Source organism: Diadema setosum, chromosome 5, assembly GCF_964275005.1.
Source record: "Diadema setosum chromosome 5, eeDiaSeto1, whole genome shotgun sequence".
Lineage (NCBI taxonomy): Eukaryota > Metazoa > Echinodermata > Echinoidea > Diadematoida > Diadematidae > Diadema > Diadema setosum.
Window position 1 is genome coordinate 38369869 of NC_092689.1, and position 24710 is coordinate 38394578.

Genomic DNA, 24710 nt, shown 5'->3' on the forward strand with positions numbered 1-24710 from the left:
TCACACGCCTTCTTCCATCTCCTTCGTCTCTTCATTTACACTCCTTTCCCTCAAGTCGTCATCGTTCAAGTCGGTCTCAATCATGGTATGGTCCTCGTCCGCCACTGTCACAGCCACAGGATGCTTCCCGTTCTCGAGCTTTGCATCGTCATTGTCATCGTCGTCAGCTTTGGTTTCCGCCACAGCGAGCTCGGGGTCGGGCTCGTCGTCGTCCTCCTTCTCGTTGCGTGCCTGCTGGTACAGGGACTTCGGAATGCAGCACACGTACCAGATGACCACCACAACCACGATGGTGACCACCACGAAGGCGATGACCCCCGCGATGATAGCCGCGACGTTGGGCTTTCCTGATTAGCGGATATAAACACAATAAGATACAACAGTCGTGTCGTGTGGGATAATAAGACAAGTACTAGGTGTTACACAAAAACATTTCCCACTTTTGATCCTTAATAGTTCAAAAACTATACATCAGATAACGCTGACATTGATATGAGCAATAGCTGAATAGTGTACAATTTTGTTGGAGGCAATTTTACAATGACAGCATAATTCAGTTTCTTCAAATTAAACATTAATTTTTCAGTTAGGTTGCTCTATTTTCAACCCTCTGTACAAAACTTCAACTTTGCACAGAAGTCAATTGGTGTGTATGGGAGTGTGTAGTTGACACCCAGACAATGGTCCTGAACAATGGCCAGGATTGGAGTGTTCCATTGCTTATTCATGAGGAATTCCACTATCACAGCTAGCCTTTATTCATTCTGAAATGTGGTGTATGCAAGCACATGGAAACATGGGCTTACTTTTTTCATGTGCATGCATTTCACCCTTTGCCATGAATTCAGACTAGCAGCGCCGGGGGGGGGGGGGGGGGGCAATCAATCATGAATAACTGATAAAGCATTCATGTGCCTTGGATCAAAGCTCTGAACAGGTGGTATCCATGTCCATTGTTCAGATTCATTGTAAGCACACACTCACATACACATCATTGGTTCCTGCGTGAAGTTCAGGTTTTGTACAGAGGGTTAAAATGTGACCAAAATCTGGAACCTAATTTTAAATTAATCATGGATTTCATGAAATCGATGTAGGTTTGCATATTCAAATCACCTTCCACTAAATTGTACACTATTCAGCTATTACTCGTATCAATGACAGTTTAATCTAATTTATAGTTTTTGAACTATTAAGCATCAAAAGTGGGAAATGTTTTTGGTATTAACACCTAGTACACGTAAACACATGAGCACACACACACAATATTAGTCCTTCCTGTTTGGGTTTTTCCTTCGAGACACCGCTAATTTACTTTAATGAAAGACAACCTTTGCAATAAAAGGGATTATTTACAGTTAAAAGAAATTAAGTGACAGGTAAGGTACACTGCGTAGTGACGGGTCGAAACAACACAGCACACATTGATTTTATTAAAACATTGATACAAGAGTGAGATATCAATGACTTTGAAATGTGTGTATATGTGTGTAGAGGGAGAGTTGAAGAAGGGGTACCCAGTTTTTCCTCTCTTCTTTTTTACTGGTTCATTCCTTAAAAAGTTACTGGTCCGACAGTGGTTTTTACTGGTCCTGGACCGTCGGACTAATGCCAGTGTGCAGCGTTGGTTAAAAGCATGTTCATTACAATCCTTTCCCCTTTAAAACAACAAATAAAAGAACTAAAGAACAGCTTACTTGTATGACACCCTTGGCAGCGTATTCCCACGTCGTTCGTGTGTCGAATCGTGCTGCATCCTTTGCGCGACCCCGGGGTCGGGTGTGGGCACTCACCGATACTGAGCTCATCCCCAGTGCAGTTGAGCATACCGAAGAGGTCGGGGACGCCAACCCTCGCACCCGAGAAAGCGTCGCAGCACGGCACAACCTCCGCTCCCTCGGCCTCGAAGCCCAGCTGTCGGCAGATGACCTGCGCGTCCATATCGGTGATGTAGTCCTGGCATACGGTGCCGTACTCGCTCCCGTCGTACACCTCCACTCGGCCCTCGTAGTCGCATTGTCCGCCTTCCAGTTTTACCGACAAGTAAGGTGGCATGCCTGAAAGTACAAGTGTTTTTGACATTTTTCTGGGATCTACAGATACTTTGTCAGATTCGATCAGGTTTCCCGTAGACTATAGCGTAATCACTTTCTCATCGATCCCGTTTATTTTCATAGCTTTAAAATTTTCTTCATCAGCCGTCAGGTTTCACATTAATATGTTGTTTCTTCTTACAATTTAATTCCAACACAAGATCAACAAACCTACTGCAGATTCACAAATAATCATATAGAAGAGAGAAGTTTATGAAATCCAACATTAATATCTCTCACAAAGGTTTATTAACAAATTGGGTAATTGGGCATGCCATTCCTATTTCCCTAATCATTAGGATTTTTATTCTATTTTCCGGCAAAATCATACTACAAAAGAGTGTTGACGCAGATCTAGAGTGGACAAATGTCAGTCTGAGGAAGAAAGAAATTAATATATGAAAAACTAGAAATGTGGCTACGGCGACTGGTATGCCTCCGCCATAATGCATGGTTCTCCTAATAGGTCTATAGTACAATGTCTTGACAATGTGTGATGACAGTTTCACACAATTGGCAAAATATCAAAATGACAGGTTTGCCACAAATGTGCTGAATGTTCACTTTCCTAGAACTAGGTTCAATTGGATGAATGATTAAAACGTCAGAGTGCAGGTATTTGGGGGAACTAATGATTTTTACTTGACTTTTGACCCTTTTATAAGTTTATGCATTGAGTAATTTTCAAGGTATCGAGAAAAAGTATAATTTCAGTATCAAATGGTAAAATAGTATTATCTAAACCTGGCCTTTGACCTTTGACCTCACAGTTCCAAAGAGAATCACTGTTAGGTAGAACATGCATAAATATGTAAGTTTCATGATAATACCTTGAGTTACTTTTGAGATATGGAGGAAAAAGTGCAATTTAGCACTTTCACTTGACCTTACTTGACCTTTTGACCTTTGACCTTTTGGCAAGAAACTTCCCACAGAATATATATTGGGTAATACATGCATACATCAAGTTAAAAAAAAAATCCTTCAGGCATTGCATAAATATAAGGAAAGTAGTGATATTTTGAGGAGTTGACCTTGACCTTTGACCCCCTGACCCTTGACCCATGACCCCCTACTTCCCTAGATAATCACTGCCCATCGGTACATGCATATATACTAAGTTCCATGAAGATACCTTGAACCATTTGCGAGATATGGAGAAAAAAACATGAAATTTCAACCTTATTTTTCACAAAATAACCTGTGACCTTTGACCTTTGACCCTGTGACCCTAAAATCAAAACAAAGTATTATCCCCCCAGGATATACCCTCATACCAAGTTTGATGCAAAACAACCTCACAGTTCTTGAGATATCGACAAAAACAAAACGGGACGGACGTACGGACGGACGGACGGACGACCCGAAAACATAATGCCTCCGGCCACTTCGTTGGCGGAGGCATAATAACTATATTTATAAGAGAAGCAGGAAGAGATATGGCGTTAAACGTGATGTAGAGGCCTGCCTCATTGATGTGGAATTGTTCTAGTATTATGGCAGTAACCAGGAATGTAATCATTTCTGTGTATATTGTCTTCAGTCTTCAAATCAAGAAACGCTTTGCATTATCTCAACATCTACCCTGAACAAAACAATTTATATTTCTTTTTTTTCCTCCACGTCCATTATCGTCGGCGTCATCATCGTCCCCATCGTCATCATCATCTCCTTCTTCATCATCGTCCATTTCCTGTATTACCTTTGGTGATCTACGCCCAGTAAGTCAAAGACTTGTTGAAGGCCATTAAAAGGATCCAATCCTGAGCCTGAGGACTTTCACGTGATGCATCCATGGGGTGGTCAATTTATGCACTCTGGATTACATTTTTTTTTTAATGATTCTGTTGCCAGTGATCATTGAGTTTAGACATGAAGGCGTTAAATGATGTTGCCTCGACTGCTTCCGCACAAAGGCTGTTCCAAGTATTTACTACTCTTTAGTGGCTGAAAGAGTTTAACCTCTTACTAGTTTAACACCTTCCTTTACACAACTTAAACTTATGACCGCGTGTAACTTGTGTAACAAAGAGAACAGCTGGATCAAAATCTTCCATATCATAAAATCTTGAACACTTGAATCATATCTGCACGTTCACGTCGATACTCTAGGGACGGAATCCCAAAAGACTTGAGTCTCAGAATATTACAATGATTTAACTGGGGCACCAACTTGGTCGCTCTCCTCTGAACCGATTCAAGCTTTTTTTGCATCACTCTTTGTAAGATCATTTAATACACAAGAGCAGTATTCCAGAAGCGGTCTGACTAGGGCCTTATGCAGCAAGACAAACACTCCCTCCTCCTCCTCCTCCTCCTCTTCCTCCTCTTCCCTGTCATCCAGTTTCTTCCTATATTGTAACATGGTAACATGATAATTATGCGTGATCCCTGAAAATGATAAATCTCAGTTTATTCTTTTTATGGTGGTACATTTACAAACTAAATTGATGTGGTTAATCTAAGTAGCCGTGTAATACACAAGTAGGTACCTGGGTCTGACAGTTTATCAGTGCAGATGGCAATGGCGTCAACGAAATCGTCCGGACACGTATCCGACGTCGACATCATGACATTGCAGTCGGCAATCTTCGCCTCTGTTCCCGAGCAGGACACATCTCGGATGGAGTAATTGTCATCAGGATTCTGCAGTGATAACAATGGATTATGAAAAGAAGAGATTTGGGTTAACAGCAAAGTGATTTTGATTAAACCGTGGAGCAACTCTTGTAGCTCCATGATTAACGTAGATACTGTGAAGGCAAGAAATCTGTGCGTTTTGTTCAAGCTCCACATAAACAATGGGATTGCGACATTACAACAAAGATTTATTTCTCAAATATAGGAACTATGTTACAGAACCAAACTCAAATTGCTAACAGTACTTTCATACTTGGTTTTACAGAAAATGTAAAGTGTTACAAAGAGTTTATTTGTATGCAGAATACTTTATATTTTCTGCCAGAAATATAACAAAATCTTTAGATTTTTGCCAATTTCTAAAGCAAGCGAAGAAAGCAGATGAATATATGGCTGAAAAAATAAAGGTTTTGTATCCAATATTAAATGGAATCGTATCCATATCATTTAGACTGTTTGTAGCTGTCTGTCAAATTGTATTATTTGTTTTATGTATCATAAATGGTGTGGCATTTATTTGCACCTGAATGTTGATAAGTGAACAAAATTTCTTTGTGAAAAAAAAAAAGAAAAGAAATTTGAATTTAACATAAGAGGATTTTGCATCGATTACAATTCAATGGAGTATACAGGAGAGACATAAATGAACATCTGACGGTGAATCTTGTACGCCACATTTATACAGAGGGCAACAAGAAATGCACAGAAATGGCATACATTGCAAAGAGATAAAAATTTGTTGTTTCAAAGTCAGTCAAATAAGTTTTAACACCTGGCCGCAACAGATCGACATTCTTAAATGTAGCACTGATTACTTTATCTGTCATAATTTCCGAATGAATTATAATCGAGAGTGCAGAAGACTGCTCGCTCCTGTCATTGGGTTGCATGCGGGTATCGGGGTTAGAAATCTAATGTGCAGCATGCAATATGTAATTCCAATCCTTTGTTGGTCTTATAGCGTAATGTCGTTTCATGAAAAAAAAACAAAAACAAGTACACGGCTTGGAGTATTGTCTTTTAGATGTTACCATTATTACACGCAATCCGAAATGCACATTCGAAATGATATCTCAACGTTGTTGTTGACATACCAAGTTTGATCTATATAGAGAATACACTCAGTCATTCAAGCCTAGAACTGGCAAGAGCCAATCATGGAGTTAATTCTGCTTTGATTGATGTTGCTTCAATCATTCTAGCTGTGCTGATTAGATGAACATGTACTACGACAGAAATAAATTGTATAGATACTCGGCATTTATCAGGTCATTCTAGATATCATAGCTGTCCATTCACTGATGAAAAATACAGCAAAATCTTATAGCATAAACTAAAGCCTTTGTACGCAAATGATTTGTAATTGATTTGTCATTTCTCAATTGATGTGTAATTTGATTCATTTCAAGGTGTTTTGAACAGTTTTGAAGAAACTTTTTGAAAAAAAAAATGAATAAATTCTAGTGAGTAATCACGTGAACAAAACAAGTTTGACACGTTGGCCTTACTTGAAATTGATTGGCACTGTAAGTCCTGTTGCTTCTGTACATATATCTAAGCTCTGCGCAGACGACCCTCTGTTCATTCGCGCCAAAACTCGAGCTGCACACTTTCCCCCACTGCCCATCGGACCACACCTGGACTCGCCCGCTGGACTCGTCGCTCCCGCCGTACAACCGCGTGGTCAAACCTGGTCCAAGAAGAGCAGAAATCCTGTTTTTAACATATTATCACAACGAATTCTTATTGGCACAGACAGAGATGTCTGCTAATGTTTTCTCTAATTAATAGCTGTTTTTTTTTTAGTATTTCATTTAAAAGAAAAGTGAAAAATACATACACAAACAAAAGCACACATACATACACACACACGGACACACATACACAATTCTATTCAATTCAGTTCAATTCAATTCAAAGTTTTTTTTCCAGATTTTTGGAAACAGAACGATAAACAAAGAAATATGTGAAATTTGACATACCTTTTATCGAATGATATACAGGCAACATAAAAATAACAACATGTTCATTTCCATGATCAGTGCACAAGATATCGTCAAGAGCACTGCAAACTAAGACGCAGATAATGTAAAAAAACATTAACAAGATAAGTGTTTTGAAAAGAATGTTTCACCTGTTCTTTTTCTCTTTTTCAGTTTCTACGGCAATTAAAGCCGCTTAGGAATGCACAACTAGTTCAGTGTCTTATTTTTGAGGGTAAAGTCGGGAAACAACTTTACATTTTATAGGTAAGACGCTGACTGCAAGCTTTGGTTCACCTTTTTCAGTCAAATGCTTCCATCCATGGATTTCCATTATGTAGCGAAAAGCGCAATTATCATTCCGTCGAAGAGCACGCACTTTATGGAAGGGTCGTGTTTAAACGCCGAAACAGCCCAAAATTACTCTTTCAGACAGTCGCCAAAAAAGGCAAACAGACAAAGAATAGATGTGTCTACCAGAGCATTGCTACGTTTGGGTGCAAATTTACATAAAATTAGCCGCTGAGCTAACGCTCGAATAGTTTTCTTGTAGATGTTATGCCACATAGATGAAGTCAATATTTGATCGCGAAAAGTGACATGGTACAGGGGGATTCTTCTTTCAATTATGAGGATTTTGTTCCTGTATGAGAAAACACTGGCAACTTCAAATCAGTCGTTCTTTGCTAATGTAAGCTTATTTGACCCTCCCGAAAATAGCCTTTGCGCAGAAGGCCAAAACACAGGAATTTCATATACTAACATGTAACTGAAGAGGGTAAAGATGCAAAGTCTTAGAAATGCATGATTATGTGTAAATCATCTGCTTCACTCTCTCGATGCTATGGAAAACCTGGTTAGCACAGTGTTAACGCCATTTTGGGATATTGTTTCTGAGAGGGTTGAGGCTGTGTCACCGTCGCGCCAGTTGATTCCAGTGGAGTTCGTGGACTATAAGGTGCCTCGAACATTATTGTGCAATTTTCGAGGAATCTGATGAGTAATATTGCTTTGGTATGACACGTCAATGCATTTTAAACCAAAACTTAACTTTGCACATAAGTCTAAAGGGGACATTTACTTCACGTTTTGATGACTTTCATATACCCCAAAAATAATAAAAATAAAGTTGCACAGGTTGAGCGGTGGAAAGTTCAATTCAAATTTCAAACAAATGAAAGGATCTTCAAATTTCATGTTTCCCGAAACAAGAATATCAGTCGCGATTGAATTCACAAATTCAACGAGGCAAATAATGGGGTTGAATAGCAATTCTCCTCTTAGTTTGAACATACAATATCAATGAACCCAAGTCATTTAGTACTGAAAAGATTATTGCTCAATTATCAACAGTGGCGGACCCAGGCGGGGGCGCACCGGGCGCGCGCCCTTTAATCTAATTATTATTTTTTTTTTTTTTAACGAAAGAAATAAAAGAGAAAAAATGGGGGTGCACGTGCACCCCCCCCCCCCTTATTTTGTAATGGCGCCCCTCTTTACGGAATTCCTGGATCCGCCCCTGATTAAGACTCCAAGGCCCGAATTCACGAATGTGGTATAATCTTTGTCCATGGTTTAAGCCATGGACAAAGACCGTAGTTTTGCATGGGGCGCAAAGTGTCGCATGGCCTATTTCGTTACGAAATCAGTCATTTCGTCGACGAAATGTTACTCGACGAAATGACTGATTTCGTAACAAAATACATGTAGGCCATGCGACACTTGGCGCCCCATTCAAAACTACGGTCTTTGTCCACGGTTTAAACCGTGGACAAAGATTGTACCACCTTCGTGAATTCGGGCCTATGAAAATAAGTTAATACCAGGGATACGTGATAATTGCATTTTTTTCACATCATTACAAAAACATAGTGCAGATTACATTAAGGAGGGATTGTTATCAATACCTGTTCTATACAATTTGTAAATGGTTGTTATTGTGGTTAAAGAAGAAATTTATAGGAAATAATATCATATAAATTGACTGTTTTCCATCATTTAATGTTATTTTGATTAATTTCTGACATAAATCATGCAATAAAGTTGTCTCTGCTTTGAATATAAGAATCTTTATTCTTACCAAATTTGAGCACTGGAAAAAGTTCGATGCAGCTACGAAAAGTGCCAAATCTGTGACGTCACCACGTGTGTATGCAACCCAGTGGGGTTTACGTATCTATAGGCAAACTGTGCGCACTTTTCAGGAAATTGGTGTGTAATTTGTTGTCAATCTAGAATAAATCGTCCGCCAAAACTATATATTCACGTCGTGAAATTGTTTGTTTGTTTGTGTTCACTGGAATCATATTTTACACCCATAGATTTACGGAAAACAAAGTTTTAAAAGCACAAAACCTATCGTCAGCTCAAGATTCACGATTGCCGTGATCAGCTGTTCCTTCGTACAGCAACAATTTGCTGTTATTATTGACACAACAAATCGATCATTGTGGGGGAATTGCGTATAGCTGAGGTATACATACTCATGAAGGATGATAACTAAGTCAAAGGGCTGTAATTGGTATGGAAATCACTTTTACACCCATAAATTTACGGAAATACGACGTTTGAAAAGCACAAAACCTACCGTAATCAGCTCAAGATTCGCGATTGCCGTGATCAGGTGTACGCACAACAGTACCAGCAGAATCGGCAGTGAAGAGGTATTCCTTGATGCCGTGATTTCAGCTTGATTCTTCTTCGAAATGGCATGATGAAGGTTTGTTAGATAAATGTGACCTTCTTTTTCTCTTGTGTGTCGGTTTAAATTCTAATTTCTACCTCAACTTGCTAAAAAAAACCAGTCTAACAAAGCGGGAAACTGCAACATTTCCGTGCTGAGCAGCAGTCACGATACACTGCAAGCATGCATCGCTGCTGCAGCGATCCCCATAGTATAACACGTAGGTTGCTTGTAAACAAGGGGGTCCTCGGCGCAGTTGACCAATCGTGAACACGTATTTCGATCACTCGTCTTGGTAAGCAACAAGGCTGTTTACGCGATATTTCAGACGAATTTATGAATGAAAGTGAGTAGCATGACATCATGCCATGACCATACTTGGAATAAGCAGAGGTAGAGCTTTCTGTAGGTACCAAATGTGTCAGGGTTCAACGCAGAATATCTAAGACACGATTCGCCAAAAGAACAGTCATTTTCGCCGTAAGCGAAGGCGATTTGGTCTTTAGACGTAAGATTTTGGCCAACATTTGAGATTGACATCCCACTTTTCTCTTCAAAATTCCACATTTTGTAGGTTGTATTTTGAAATGTTGTTGATATCAGTCAGATACTAGAAAATTTCCCCTGCAACGTGATACCAAAATGTCAATTTGGTCCCTGAGGTAGGTCATTTTTTGACCTTTTTCGGGCTGTAGCGCGAAATCACATTTGCCGAGAAGTTTCGGGTTTTGCCAGAGCGGGTCTCATATAGACGTACGGCAAATCAGCTCATACACATTAGGTGACGTCGCTCAAATCCGATGTTTCTTGTAGCGAACGGAGCTACGTGGTCATGGAAATTGGGCGTTTTTCAATCTCAAAAACAGTTTGGGGGTGAAGTTACATCGTCTAAAAGATATCCAGTTTTGTTAACTAGCTTCTTAGCTTTCCGTAGATATCAAACTTGTCATATTTCTAGATTCTCTATAAATTTCTGCTTTAACGCGAAGACTATACTGAAACTCAACAATCTCAAATTTTAGGGGGTGAAATTAATGAAACTATCATTGTTATGTTGTTTGATTTTTACTTCATCGTATCACATAGCGTAAAAGTGAAGATGAATAGAATGTCTCTTTTATGCGATGACAACATGATATTACACGTACATGATATTTTTGGCGCCTTGTTATTGCACTGTGTGCTATTGACGAGCCCACTCAAGTTGCATTCATCCAACGCTTGGTGGCGCTGCCCGTCGGTTGTGTCACACCACACGTGCAAAAGAGCATCCCCGCCTTTAATGAAATGACAGAATACATATAATGAATACGACGAAATTTAAACAAACGAGTTTTAATGTGTAACAAAACAATACCCAAAATAATACAACAGTGCAAAAAGGGCAAAAGAGAATACTCGAAGCAATCAAAATGTTACATAAAGAAATCCATGGTGTGTATGTTGTGGGAGTGGCTTGTGAATAGAAGAAAGCAGGAAGGTGAGACCACCATGAGCAAGGTAAACTGCTGCAAATGGGGAATTCTTTAGTCTCCATATATCAAGGCATTAGCCTTCTAACTCACTGTGGTAGCAACCAATCTTGCTGCAGTAACTTTATTCAACTTCCACACCAAGGACAGGAGTAGGTACAATTCAAGCATGACAGCTCACAATGGTCCATGTACAAACTTTCTATTACGATCCAAGAGCGGATCATTCCTTTCTGCAACAGGTAGTGACAAAATGCTGTTGTATTACACCGTACTACGCAGATAGAATGCGTATGCTTCAATGCACAGTTCCATCTGACGAGCACATAAATACCCCCCCCCCCCCCCCCCCCAATGTGGTGAGATTGTATACGGTTCATCAAGGTCCTGGCACAAATTAACATCCCCACCTCACTCTCGACACTCTTCTTACTGTAGGTCTATGTCTCGCCTTTAACGCCTGATGTATCAAGTGACATGGGGGATTTCCAATCGATAACACAGTAGTGGTGTTATCGTTGCATTCTTTTTTTTTTTTGTCTGTTTGGTGATGGAGACAGTATAATACATCCACAAATATGAGTGATCGTCGACCCATTTTTTTTTTTCAAAGTGGGGACATGATAGAACGATTAGTATTACTTTATTCATATCTGGGTATGATGGTGACTCTGGCATGTCTGGAGAAAAGACAATGGCAGGTGGTGGTAACTTGTGTTAGTCGGTGATGCGTGGTGTAAGTTCGACAAAAGGTCATTATTTTTTCGCCCCCTCATTAGTGCGTTGACTTGTGAACCGCTGCTCACAAACGCAAGACCTATACTAGGCTTCCGTTCAATCCTGCGAGTAACACGGGGCTTACCCTATTTGTTGTTCTCAAGAAAATGTCTTAATAAAAAAAAAACCAAACACATATGTAAAGAAGAACAATACAAACTGAAGTATCCCTGTAGGTGTGATGTCAATTGGTGTGACATTAAAGTATCTCAAAAAGTACACTACTTGTGCTACATTTGCAATCACTATGACTGATAGGCTAATTCATGAAACAATCCCATCGATCTACAGCGCTGTGTAGGCCTATATACCTTTCTTTTCTATGAGAATGGACAGGAGTTCCACGTGGACTTTTGAGTCCTATGTGCACATAACTGCGTTTCATTACCACCATGATTTCTGTACCAGAACATGGCTGTGGTTTCTTTTGTAGATACACTCTAAACACGCATTAATGTTGAATCAACATTTAAAAGGGCCGAGGAGTGACAGCATTTTTGAAGTGTTGCATCCATCTTTTAAGATAACATTTTGAATGTTGAATCTAGCAGGAGAACCAACACTTTTAAAATGTTGTCACTCCTCGACCCTTTTAAATGCTAATTCAACATTTGTGTTTTAGAGTGTATAGAACATGACAAAGAGGAAAAAAACGAAACTTCACTAGAAGGATCCGGTAAGGATGTAACGTGGCAGGAATTCCTCGAGAATTAGTATTCCTCGGGGCAGACTTACTCATGGACCGGGTCACATTGGTGAGGCTGTCTGCTCCGTGGAAGCCCAGTTCCCTGCAGACAACATCAGCATCTTCCAGTTGGATGGCTTCCCCGCATACTGAGACCCAATCCTGATTCTGCCGGTGGTAAAACTGAAGTAGAACAAACGAACAAAGCCTAAAGGTGTAAGCACATTTTTGCACAGTATTCTAAATGATCATTTATCATACAAACTATTACAGACCATAAATAACACAGCATGGATCATTATTGTGCCCACGGTACACAACACTAAAATCCAGGATTGATTTACTGAGATTTATTAATATACCATTGGGTGAGCACTGGTTTACTCCATATTGCAATAACTTTTCAAAAGTAATACCACCATGTAATGTAATACCTATAGTTTCTAGTGACATTAAAATTGTTTTCACGTGTTGATGTTCTTGAAGTGAAAACTTTGGCAATCTGTAAGAGACCGTGGAGCTACACCAAGATAATGAATGACAGAAGCTTGCCTCGGTACGACAACCCACTTCTGCAGTGACTAATGCCACCACACACAATACTGCAGGATCCAGTCAAATATAATAAAATAACCGCTGAGTATAGGGCTGTATGGGACTATGGTCCACCATGGAGCTACAACATTGAAATGGATGACAGACGCTTGCCTCGCTATGACCATCCATTTCTGGTGTGACTAATACCGCCTCACACAATATTACAGCATCCAGTCAAATATAATAAAATAACCGCTGAGTAGGTCTTTATTTGGAGGAGGATGTTTAGGGCAATACCAGATTATCAGACACGCAACCATTAGGGCATCATGGCACATGGTTGCGAAATTCCTCACTAGTCTGCCGCTTCGGATTGTGGGCCATAACACTTATTTACTACAAGCCTTTTCGCCTCCAAAAGTTAAATCACTTCGCGCTTCCTCTGTCAAAACAAATTTTGCTGTGATGCACGGTTTAAAGACCACAACTAGCAAACAAGCAACCATACCACAACTATAGACTTACCTACTCGCTTTTAAAACACTGTAACTTGTGTCGCATAACTGGGGGCTTCAGAATATATCTAACAATCAGTTTGTATTTCTGCACAGACACAGCAATGCGCCCGACTCATCGCAACCCATATAATGAATCATCTTTTCGTCTTATTTTGGAAGCTCCAGTTATGGCCGACATTTATAAGTTAGTGTTTTAAAACCGAATGGGTGTATAGTTTTCCTCGCTTTCATGAGAATTACCATCACGTTATGAAACGAACATCATGTTGTAGACTTCGCGTTATATGCATCTCGCATTCACGTTTGCACATTCTGTTAGTTATTTACTTTTGTATATATACACTTATATGGAGAAAATGAACACCATACTCAAGTCATTTAATCAGATTTAAAACAAACCTCAAAAGTGATATTCAAGATATAATTATAAATGAATGAGATACGTTTTTCATCCCATAATGGTAGACCTCAGGTCTTCATGCCAAAGTAGTTGCTCATCCTGGAATGATGTAGCATTTAGGTATGGTTGAGGGAGTAACTCACCTCTAAGATTCCCTCATGTGCGTCCATTCCCTCAAGTAAGCGAACCTTGATGTCAGGGATCTGATAGGAGGCATTGCTTGCTGGTGGCTCGGAGACAGCTGTGGGAATGAGATGAAAAGTGTCCGCTTTACTGATTTGGGTAGACGTTTGAAGCCGTAATAAGACTAGCCAGTAATAATGTAGACATATAGCGGACCCAAAACAACGCATAGAACCTCAGACCCTTTTTTAATGTCTGGAGTCAGGATTCATTCAAATTTAAATTCAATTCTATAGTTTATTTATTTCCATTCAAAAAACAAACATGATTCAAAGCTGTACTATGTGTCAATTTGATTTTAATCCAGCTGGGAAGGACAGTTCATTGAACACAATATAAATATATGCACGAATGATATTATAACAAACAAAAAAAGAAACAATGCACACTTAGTTGTGGTAACAAAAAAAAAAGAAGTAATCATAACGATGGAAAAGAATGTTCCACTAAATGCTACACTATATGTTTAAAACTATCTGTATGAACACAGTGAAAACAATAGAACATGATACAGGAAGTTTCATCACAATGAGACTTAGCAGAATAAAAGTATTGAAATTTTAACTTTTTATTTTTTTGTCGAATAGTGATATTGATTGCAACCGCACGTGCAAATTAGCTGAGATGATGATGATAATCAACTCATTTTTCTTATGGTTTCTGCTCAACATTATACTATACAGGGATGATGTTTTGGATCTATATCATCTAGTAACAGTGACCTTTCACCCTTCAAAGAGATAAGACAGACAATGAGTAGTGTGAAATCAAAATACGTTTAAGTCGCCAACATAATTATATTCTCCGCTATTTTAACGCTATACAACGTGCTGATACACTTTGGTTGAACTGGCAACAAATTGACAAAGAGCTGGAATAAAAGTTGACCCCTCGTCAACTTGGCTAACCTAAGTTTGACTTCTTCCTTTTGTCACCGACTAACAGTGCGCGTCGCAATGTGACAAATAGTGTCTCTATTTGCGATATATTATTCCCGTCTGATTTTGAAGGACACGTATTATTCATCTCCCATGAAGACTCCTACACAAAGGCGCTAAACTCTTAACAAATAATCAGCAACAAGTATCTATCTATCTACCTATATACATATACATGTGTGAGTTTATACATATATTATATAGTAGGATATATGCAAATGATCAGTAATTGTATTTAAGTATATATATATATATATATATATATATATATATGTGAGAGAGAGAAAAAAAAAAAAGAAAGAGAATAATACAATATACTCCGAAACGAAGTAGGCCTATTTGTCGTTGTGACCTTTTCTCAACGAAGCTGAATAAAGTCACCATAGAATGATATGAATATCAACTCAGGTCAAATTCTAAGCGAGTTAGACGATAATAAGTTTAAGACTATGGTTCCAATTTCAAAGGGACCATCTGATTATTCAACAACTTCAAGATGATAACTCACAATCTAGACACAATCATTTCCAAATGCTGCTGTATCTGGCGCATTTCGCAAAATATATGGGTGTCAATATCTTGGAAGATAGCTGGGCAAAACTAAGAAAAGAGTTAGAGAGAAGTACACACGTCTCAAACACTGTTAGGTTTCACAAAATCGATAAGAACGTCACTATACTTCCACTTAAAAAAAAAATCAGATTCAATTATGTGCTGTTTAAGACTGGAACTACGACATATCAGTTAATATGTTGTGTGATCTTGGATGTTTTCTGTAAAGGTGTTCCCATTGCTTGTATCACCTTCGAAGCAAGAATGACAGCTACAAAATTAGACACAGATTTTATGGTAACCGACACTACGTTAAAAGAGAGAGAGAGAGAGAGAGAAAGCTATTAACAATTTCTTGTCATGTTCTATCAGGATCATGTATATATACTTTTAAAATATAACTTCTGCACAGCAAAAAAAAAAAAAAAAAAAAATCGGTGTTAGATTTAACATCATGGGTGTCAAATCTAACACCGATCAAGTGTCAATACAGGACCATACCCACAGGTGTAGAAAGTATGTTGTGATGGTGTTGAAAAGTGTTCACCTAGCACTTCGTGGTGTTAATTGGGCACTGTAGCTGGTGGCATTTTTGACACTGCACTTATAGTGTTATTTCAATGATATTACATAGTGTTGATTTGATATTGCTGGTGTTAATGTCAATGGTATAATTCCCGTCCAGCTTCAATACGAGACCACACTAACTCTGGTGTTACTGTGGTGTTATGTTCACACTTTTTTTTTTCAAAAATCAAGTACTTTATCGGAAAATTCTTGATCATCTTGTTGAAGTTCAGCATCAACAAGAACAGTAAGTAAGAAACTATTCAAAAAACAATTTTATATTTTGAAATGGCACGCGGAGGTGTTAATCTAACACCATAAATGAGAATCGGAAGCTTAACACCAGCTCGGTGTTTCATATTTAACACCGGACTTTTTGCAGTGTGGAATGGGCTCTTGGATGGGACAGATTTCTATAGCCAATATGTCTCTACCCAAAATGACTCCCAGCTCCTCTATTTCCGTAATGACATGATTTTTTTTTTAAACTTCAACACCCATGTGTTGGCGATTGAACGTCGGTTATATTGCATGTTGGAACACTGAAAGATGTCTCCTGATATAGATGTCTTAACTGTAAAATTTCCTCTTTGACATTGGGCAAATATTGTCCTTCAGAGTTTAATGACAGGATATTAATGTTCCATTATTTGCCTATTCCATTCTCCTGCTTTTATTGTACATTTCCACTGATGGCACAACAAAGACGAATCACTAGGTGATGATTTATAACATTTTATCTAGGTCGTCAAACAAAGAAAGAAAGGGAAGCAGACGAACTCTGAATGCAACAACTTCAGAATTCTTCATTCATGTCATTGAAGTCGTTTTCCCACTTTTTTTTTTTCTTCTCAGTGAAATCGCCTATCTGTCATGGCCCGAGGAGAAGTACAGATAAAAGAGAGATCGTGAGTTTCGCACTGCTCGACTGGAATGTACACTCCATCAGAAGTCATGTACCAGTCTTGTTGAATAGCCGTATCATAATAAATAGGCCAAAAACGAACAACGAAACACAAACTCCGCGAATTACGGCACATTTGGGTATTTACCAGAGGATTAGAAAATAAAGAGTATCATTATGATACAGACCATCTTCAGTTACTCAGTATCCGGCCATGTCGAGATCGGCGGCAAAAAGGATAAGTAGGCCTGTACACGGTCAGATAAGCGAAATATGCTCAAGCACGACACTTTGAAGTGCGTTGTATTTGGGGTATAGTTATAAACCTGTCTGAATTTACTATTATTACTATTTTTGCATATTTACATAATAGCACTATGCTTCATAAGGCACAAGAAAAAGAAATTAAACTAAAATTAGAGGAGCAATGTCTCTTCGTGTGTCTTTATTTCTCCAGGTTTGCTGACAAAGATAGATGATCTATACCTATCTAAAAATCTCCGTGATCAGAGGCCATCAGATGAGCGACATACTTTCCCTTCCAGCGACAGAAATATTGGATGGTACAAAAATACATCACTTTCACAGTGATGGGCATTAAATGTTGATTTTTTTTTAATTGCCTATATATCATGTATATAGTCTTTGCAAGACTATGGTTGTTTTGTCGTTTGGAGTGGTAAGATTTCACATTGAAACGCAAGAACAATCGTGTGCTAGAGCCCGATATATTTATGTAAGAGAATAATTGAGCGATTTGGAAAAAAAAAAGTGCCGGTTGGATAACTGCGGGTGGATGGCATATATTATTATGTATATACGAGGTACGGTATATACACGCACAACATTTACACGAGTATTCTATAAAAACAAGATATATCCTGATTTGGTTTGCAGCGCAATCAACTTTATATCCATATATGTACTTTTAAAGGCATACCTCAACAGCAATCCTCCCGAACATTTCTTCTTCTTTTTTTTTAAGTTGGGGTATAAGCAAGACAGAACCATACTCGTCAGGAATAACCATTGTTGACAGGTACAGGCATACGATTTTAGGCTTAATAGAAATACCGACAGGAGCGAGGAAGTGAGGATGTTATATTCACGAGCGAGGATGTTATATGCACGAAGAGGAAGCTTTGTCTGTACTTCATTCAGTTGACCACATTTCTTTAAAGGGACTGTGCAATGCAAACGCATGTTGACTTGTATTGATAATACCCTTGATCATCATTTACGTGGCCAAAAGAATAGACCTACCTGGATATGGGCCATATATACATACATACATATATATATATATATATATATATATAATATATACATATATATATAATATATATATATATATACATATTATATATACATATTGTAATCATGATGTCTACTATTTTTCTTTAGATTATCTGATAGCTACGCCCACAGAAAACACACACACACAAAAAACACAAAAAACTTGCAAACCAAGATTCTGTTATGTAGTGACATTTGATACATGTCAGGCATTGCTTAAAGGGACATTCCAGACGATTTTCATAATTTCACATCATGTAGTACATAAATCGACAACTCCATGTATAGATTTGTGGAATTTATTGTGGTTCTTGAGCAGAGAAACAATACTTTGAAAAATCTTAAACAAGTTACACTGAACAAAGATGATGACATAGGAGGTTCACATATTTCAGAAATGTAGCAGTGTAATTTCATTACAATACCGCTTGCTTGCGTGTTCACCTGTGTATAATCTATGCATGCCTTCTTTTGTTCTGCTTCCTTGAGCCCCAACTCATGCATTCTTATGGTGACTCTGCCATGTCATCATCCTTGTTCATTGCAATTTGTTCCAAATTTTGAAAATATTCTTATTCTTCATCCCAATTATTACAAATTCTGAAACTCTGTCCTCAGTATAACTAATTTATAGTTGTTCAAATGTAAAAACCATCCGGAGGTCTCCTTTAAGTACTGGTATGATTAACAAAAGACACTGGAATGTACCTTTAACAAGACTGAACATAACTTGCGTGTTTTCCTGCAAAGTCTTTTGTTAATCATATTAGCAGCGTGGAAACATGCGAGCTATTCTCAGGAATTCTATAGGAAAACGTGCATTCCAATGTCTTTTGTTAATCATTATAGTACTTTAGCAAAGGTTGATAGATGATGTCATAATGGGATTACACTGGCAGAATCTTGGTGAGGAAGGTTCCTTCTTATGGACGTATCCAAGCTAACTGAAGAAAAATAGGAAAATTATTATGAAATATGTGGCACAAGTTTATGTATTCACGTGTCCACATAGATGTTGAGGGAATCAACACATGTCAACATGCATTTGCATTGAATAGTTCCTTTAAGATCACATCAAATTGTCTCCTGACTTGTTTTTTAAAAGACGTCTTCTCAACGGTGTATACATTTTGTGTATAGAGGAATATTCATCCTCCGTCAAGTAATACAATGTATCTGAAAGGTAACATTGAAGCTCGTCTTTCTGAAATGCGCTTCTCATGTTAAAAGATATTCTACACTGAGGTCGGCAATTCATGAGCCCTGGCTAGACCAGGCTGCATGGGTATAAGACCATGCTATGTTGTCATGCTGGTATTCTGATGATAGAAACAAATCCGATTAATGTTAAAATATAGACAAAAAACAAAACAAAAAACAAACAAACAGGAAATGGCATGAAGTAAAATATCGATTAAGATTTATTCTTTTTTTTTCCCGTCACGGTCAACCACGCAGAACAAACGTGTTTAGTCATTTCGGCAAGTTCTCAGGTTTAGCCACAGACAATAGTATCATTATTGAAATACAGTTCCGCATTCCGTATTGATATCGTAAGCGTCCACGCTTGGTACTTTAGTCAACACAGCTGCTATAAACACAGTGAAAGGTATTAGAATATGAGGATCAACTTCTGTAAACGTCCTAAATTGCTGCAGGCGTCCGAATCTTAAGCACAGATAGTAAAGCCCGAATACACAGAGCAGAATAGGTCACGTTCCTATAAATCTATTCAGATTAATGGACGTTTTTGCAGGATATCCTAAAGATATAACGACAGGCTATTTTCATATCTACATGTTTCCATACCAGATAAATGTTGGTATACCTACTGGAATCAAGATTGTATGCACTATATGAATCACTTGTTGCTATACAAGGCAAGTCATGTTTTCTGGTTGTCAAGAGCAACAAGAACAATTAAGATCATTTAGCAAGTTTATGAATTGAAGCGTAAGTGTAATTACTTCATTACATGCCTGATAACAGGTACCCCCGAAACGCTACGTGTTGATAAAATATAAAATATTTTATCATAATGGCAACACATCAGACTATAACATGAACCAACTGTAATTCAATGGGGCAGACTAATGCAGTACATATACCATTATTTTGTTCCTATTGTAGCCCTAAACACGAATTTTCACGAAATTCTGCAGCCTCTAAACTGTAGTAACAATTTGAAGCACTCGTACAATCATCTAATTGACATCAGCTTGAATATCATTATCTCGCAAACCCGCTTACGAAGGAATCTTTTCTGACTTTAGGAAAACTAAAATTTTGGCAAACATGCACGTGCAACGCCATACATTGATCGCGCCAGGTGATTTCCGCGTGATCACCGAGCTCCGTGCGAAATCGAAATTCCATTCTGTCGAAAGTCCGTTAACATAATTTTAATATCTGATGATGGCGTGTAATGTTTTTCCGTCCAACAGAGGTAAAGAGAGTAATGTATGTATGTGTGAGAGAGTAAGCGATTGATTAAAAAAAAAAATGTGTTCAAAAAAATCTTGTGTATTATATCTATGCTGCGATAGTTTCCATGAGATCATCACGGTTTTCGTACTCGACGCATGTTCTTAGTGCCTGCACGTACTCTACCCATTTATTGTCTCCAACTCACATTTGCTAGCACGAGTTTCATTCTTTCTTCACTGTCAGACACCTGCATGGTACATTGTATTCTACTGTTGTCTCAAATAATAAAGAAAATGCGAGAGGCAGAACAATTTTGTTTTTCTCGCTTCAATGGCCTCTTATCTATTTTCAGTTGAGAATGCAATACTTGTGTCTCTCATGCTTTGTGTATCTGTCCTTTGATTGCTGCACAAATTCGAAAGCACCTTTTATTCTACTTCACCAGTACACCGACAGCATAACTAGAGCTGTAGTATGCATCGAAGCTGGTGTAAAAGCAAGGAGGTTTAAGAGATGGAGTTCCAACTGGCTGTAATCATTCAAACAGTTGTCACTATTCTATTGATGTACAAAAGAATTCCACAGGTGCATCTGTGCCTTTGGTGGCGGGGTTTGATGCCGCCGTCTTGCTGAGCAATCTGAAGATTCATTTTGAACGTTAACTTAATGTTGGCTATATTTTGCTTGTTTATCTATCAAAAAAATGAAACGAAATCTCACTTAATGATAAAGCTCATTAAACAAAGGTCAATCCCTTTAAGAAATATGTGCAAACGTGTAAATCAGAGCTGTATCATGTGAAAGTGTTTAAAACTGTACCCTCCCGGAAAGCCGGTTTTATCACTTTTCCACTTTTAATTCCTCCAAATAAAACTGATATGGAATAATCTTCGAGTATAATTCTATATTAATAGATATATCAGATTAGTGGCCGGGCACGGCCAGTCGAGTAATTTTCATTTTCATTTCATCATTTTTTGCGCAATTTCTATTCGCGCATCCCCGTGTCTTTACCATCATATACCACCTATCTTTTATAAGTAGGGATAGCGAAAAGTAATTACCATCACAAAGACATATTTTCGTTAGAAAGTGGCTGATGATTATGCAATGAGACATGAGTCAATTTAACGTGACTTCAAAGGAAATACGACAGTTGTGACTCCATTCTCTTGAACCTCCTTGGTAAAAGCAAAATCCACTTCAAAGCAAATCATTCAAACTTCACAACTCAAAAAAAAAAAAAGAGAAAGAAAAAAAAGGAGGGATCTTTTTTTCCCTTCAAGGCTTGTGGACAAGTGTTTTGGGTTTGATCTGGAAACGTGATACAGATATTAGGCTCTACTGGCAGATTGCCCCTGCTTTCAAAAGAAACACAGTAGAGTATGTAGAATCGATAATCAAGACATCAATTCATTGATGTCTTGATACATTTTATACCATGATCTGACAGCAGACTCACATCATGTACTCCAAATTCAATTCTTTTTTTCTTTTTTTTTTTAATAAACAGCCAATTTCAGTTCGTTCTTTGTCCTTGTTGGTGTCGCTCGGGATGTATAACACTACCTTTGTATATTTCAGAAGTGTATTTTGCCTGCCCAATCCCCCATTTTGAAATTTGTTTTTACTCATGGCCAGTTTCTGTGCACGGCGGATACAAATCTCACATGCATTACACAAAAGCGGTCCCAAATGTAACAATCTGCTGAAGATAGCGAGGGGAGGTTAGCGCCCAGTCGGGATCGTTGGAAAATGACGTGTATAGGTGTATATAAAATAAGGGCGAGTGAAGTAGTGCCTATTGCGTAATTTAGGTTTCCTCTCGCCATGGACGTTATTCTTCAGTTCCCAAATGAGGCTCTATTCTCCTACCCCGACTTCAAGTTACATGCTTTTGACACTTTTCTTGTGTGCTAGTGTGTGTGTATGGGTGTGTTTACACGTAAAACTCAAATCGTTCTAGCATGGGCAGTGGCTGTAAGAGCTCTACTAGATGCAAATGCAAACACTGCATTCCAGTGAATAGAAATAGGTCATCAGGACAAACTGAATTCGAAGTAATGAATAGCCAGGATTCTGTACTGACTAATCCATGCCCCGTCGCTCGGCGGCGCGAACTACGGAGGCGTGGACACCACCAGCCAATCCCTTTGAAGGTTCGCAGCAGACTATAAACACACGCATACAACGTGTGTGCAGGGAGACTTTGGAAACCGAGAATGGTATATAATTTTACCTACCTGCTAGTGAAAGAGGGCCATGGAATACGATGAACATGTACAAGAAAGCAAGGTAGAAACCTCCAGTTGCGTTTTCAAAGCAGCTTTTGCGGGGGTACCGATGAATCGCCATTATGTTTGTCTCCGAGATCGTTCCTCAGCAGTACCTGGCAGTCGGAGTTCGACCAGTTGTCTCTTTCCACTCGCAGCGACGAAGCCACCAAAGTACTAGTACTTTCAGCAAAAATCTCGCGGAAAAGGAACCGGGAATTTACCGCAGCAGACGAGACGCGGCGTTGAGGTATCGATCACGTACCGATCGCACCCTCGTTTTACAGCCGAGTTGCTTATTGACCCACGTGTATCTTTCACAGCGATTCGGTTCCATCTGACTGGCCCTTCGCATTCAGTCATGAAGAGTCGCCAGGGTGTAAATGCTTTTATTTGCACGACGAATTACAGTTCCTCAAGAAGTCATGCCACTAGTGTCAAGGTTATTGTGCTGGCATTTGCGGTTTGATTTTGATTTTTTTTTTTTTTTTTGGGGGGGGGATGGGGGGTCGCAGATATTTGCCACGTGATTCTGATACCATTCAGAGAGGACAAAGAGTCAATATTAGTCATTCCACTGGAAATGGATGCCTCATAGAATAAATCAAATCAAAAACAACAAATGGACAAAACAACGGGAAAAGGATGTTGAAAAAATGTTAATGTCAGCAACACGAGCTTTCCGTGTTCGGGCTAAGAATAGACGAAGCTGAAACATCCGTCTGTATACAGATCTGTTTAAAAAAAGATCAAAAATCGCAGTGCAAACAATACGTTAATAAACATTTGAGGGGCCATCAGTTAATATATCCTAAAAGTAATGAGTATACTATATCTTTCTTCTCGCACGTCGTGTCCCGTGTGTAGATAACATTATTCTTTTTTAATGTGGAGGCGTAATCTAACATTTGAACAAAACAGAAGTAAAATGAAAGCAAAATAATAGCAAAAAAAACAAACAAACAAACAAACAAACAAACAAACAAACAAACAAGTCGGGATTGATTCAAGAAATTGTACGAGTTAAGTATAAAATCCACGCCTATACGTTAAGGCCAGGTCCCACTGGCCGATGGACACAAAAAGTACGCAGAAAGGACACAGCGGACGAGCAAAATTTCGGGGGTGGCTCCATTCGCTCCAGAAATTGGCGAAAATTTACGAAAACAGAACGGAAAAGAACGGACGTGGGTAGTATGTAGCGGGGATGTTAAACGGATGTTCATCGGAAGCCTAGCGGATAAAAGCGGATGGAAGTGGATGACAGCTCCGAAGGGGTTACCGGGGATAATTGCGAAGCGGACGCATAGCGGAAAGAGCGGATGCAGAGCGGATGAAGCGGATGCATCACGTACGCGTAACGGAAACAAACGCTTTGTCCGTTTTAAATACTTTATGTACGAGATGTATACGCTTACATCCTTTCTATTTCAGTGCTACTAACGATGTACAGACGTTCCATGTACCATATCTTTCCTCCCTTTTTCCGTTTTCTGCTGCAGCAGTTGTGAGTTGCGAGAATGCCCAGAGAATGCAAAGAGGATACAGCGGACGTTTAAGGGATGATAACGGACATACAACGTTTGTTGCTCGTATATATCGCGGATTTACATCGTACACGGCGGAAAGTTCATCCGTTCTAAAAGTTTTAAGCAGCTTAAAACTTTTTGCGCGGATGATATCACCATGGACGGATGCTCGGTGGATAGGGCGTATGAAACACGTATGCGATGAGTACACAGCGGATGCATAGCGTTTTCCAACGGATGGCAAGATCTTTTTT

The 24710-nt window shown here is 38.8% G+C and overlaps 1 protein-coding gene across 1 annotated transcript; it reads right to left on the reverse strand.

Annotated features, from left to right (window-relative positions):
* On the reverse strand, window positions 1–23087 carry LOC140228897 (neurotrypsin-like). The gene is made up of 8 exons (XM_072309167.1): window positions 22898–23087; window positions 13931–14028; window positions 12383–12515; window positions 10547–10675; window positions 6242–6423; window positions 4586–4739; window positions 1698–2057; window positions 1–347 (listed from the first exon to the last, which is right to left on the reverse strand). Exons 1-8 carry the CDS (start codon window positions 23007–23009, stop codon window positions 1–3), a joined length of 1515 nt encoding a protein of 504 aa, XP_072165268.1. The 5' UTR covers window positions 23010–23087.
* Window positions 23088–24710: the final 1623 nt, after the last annotated feature.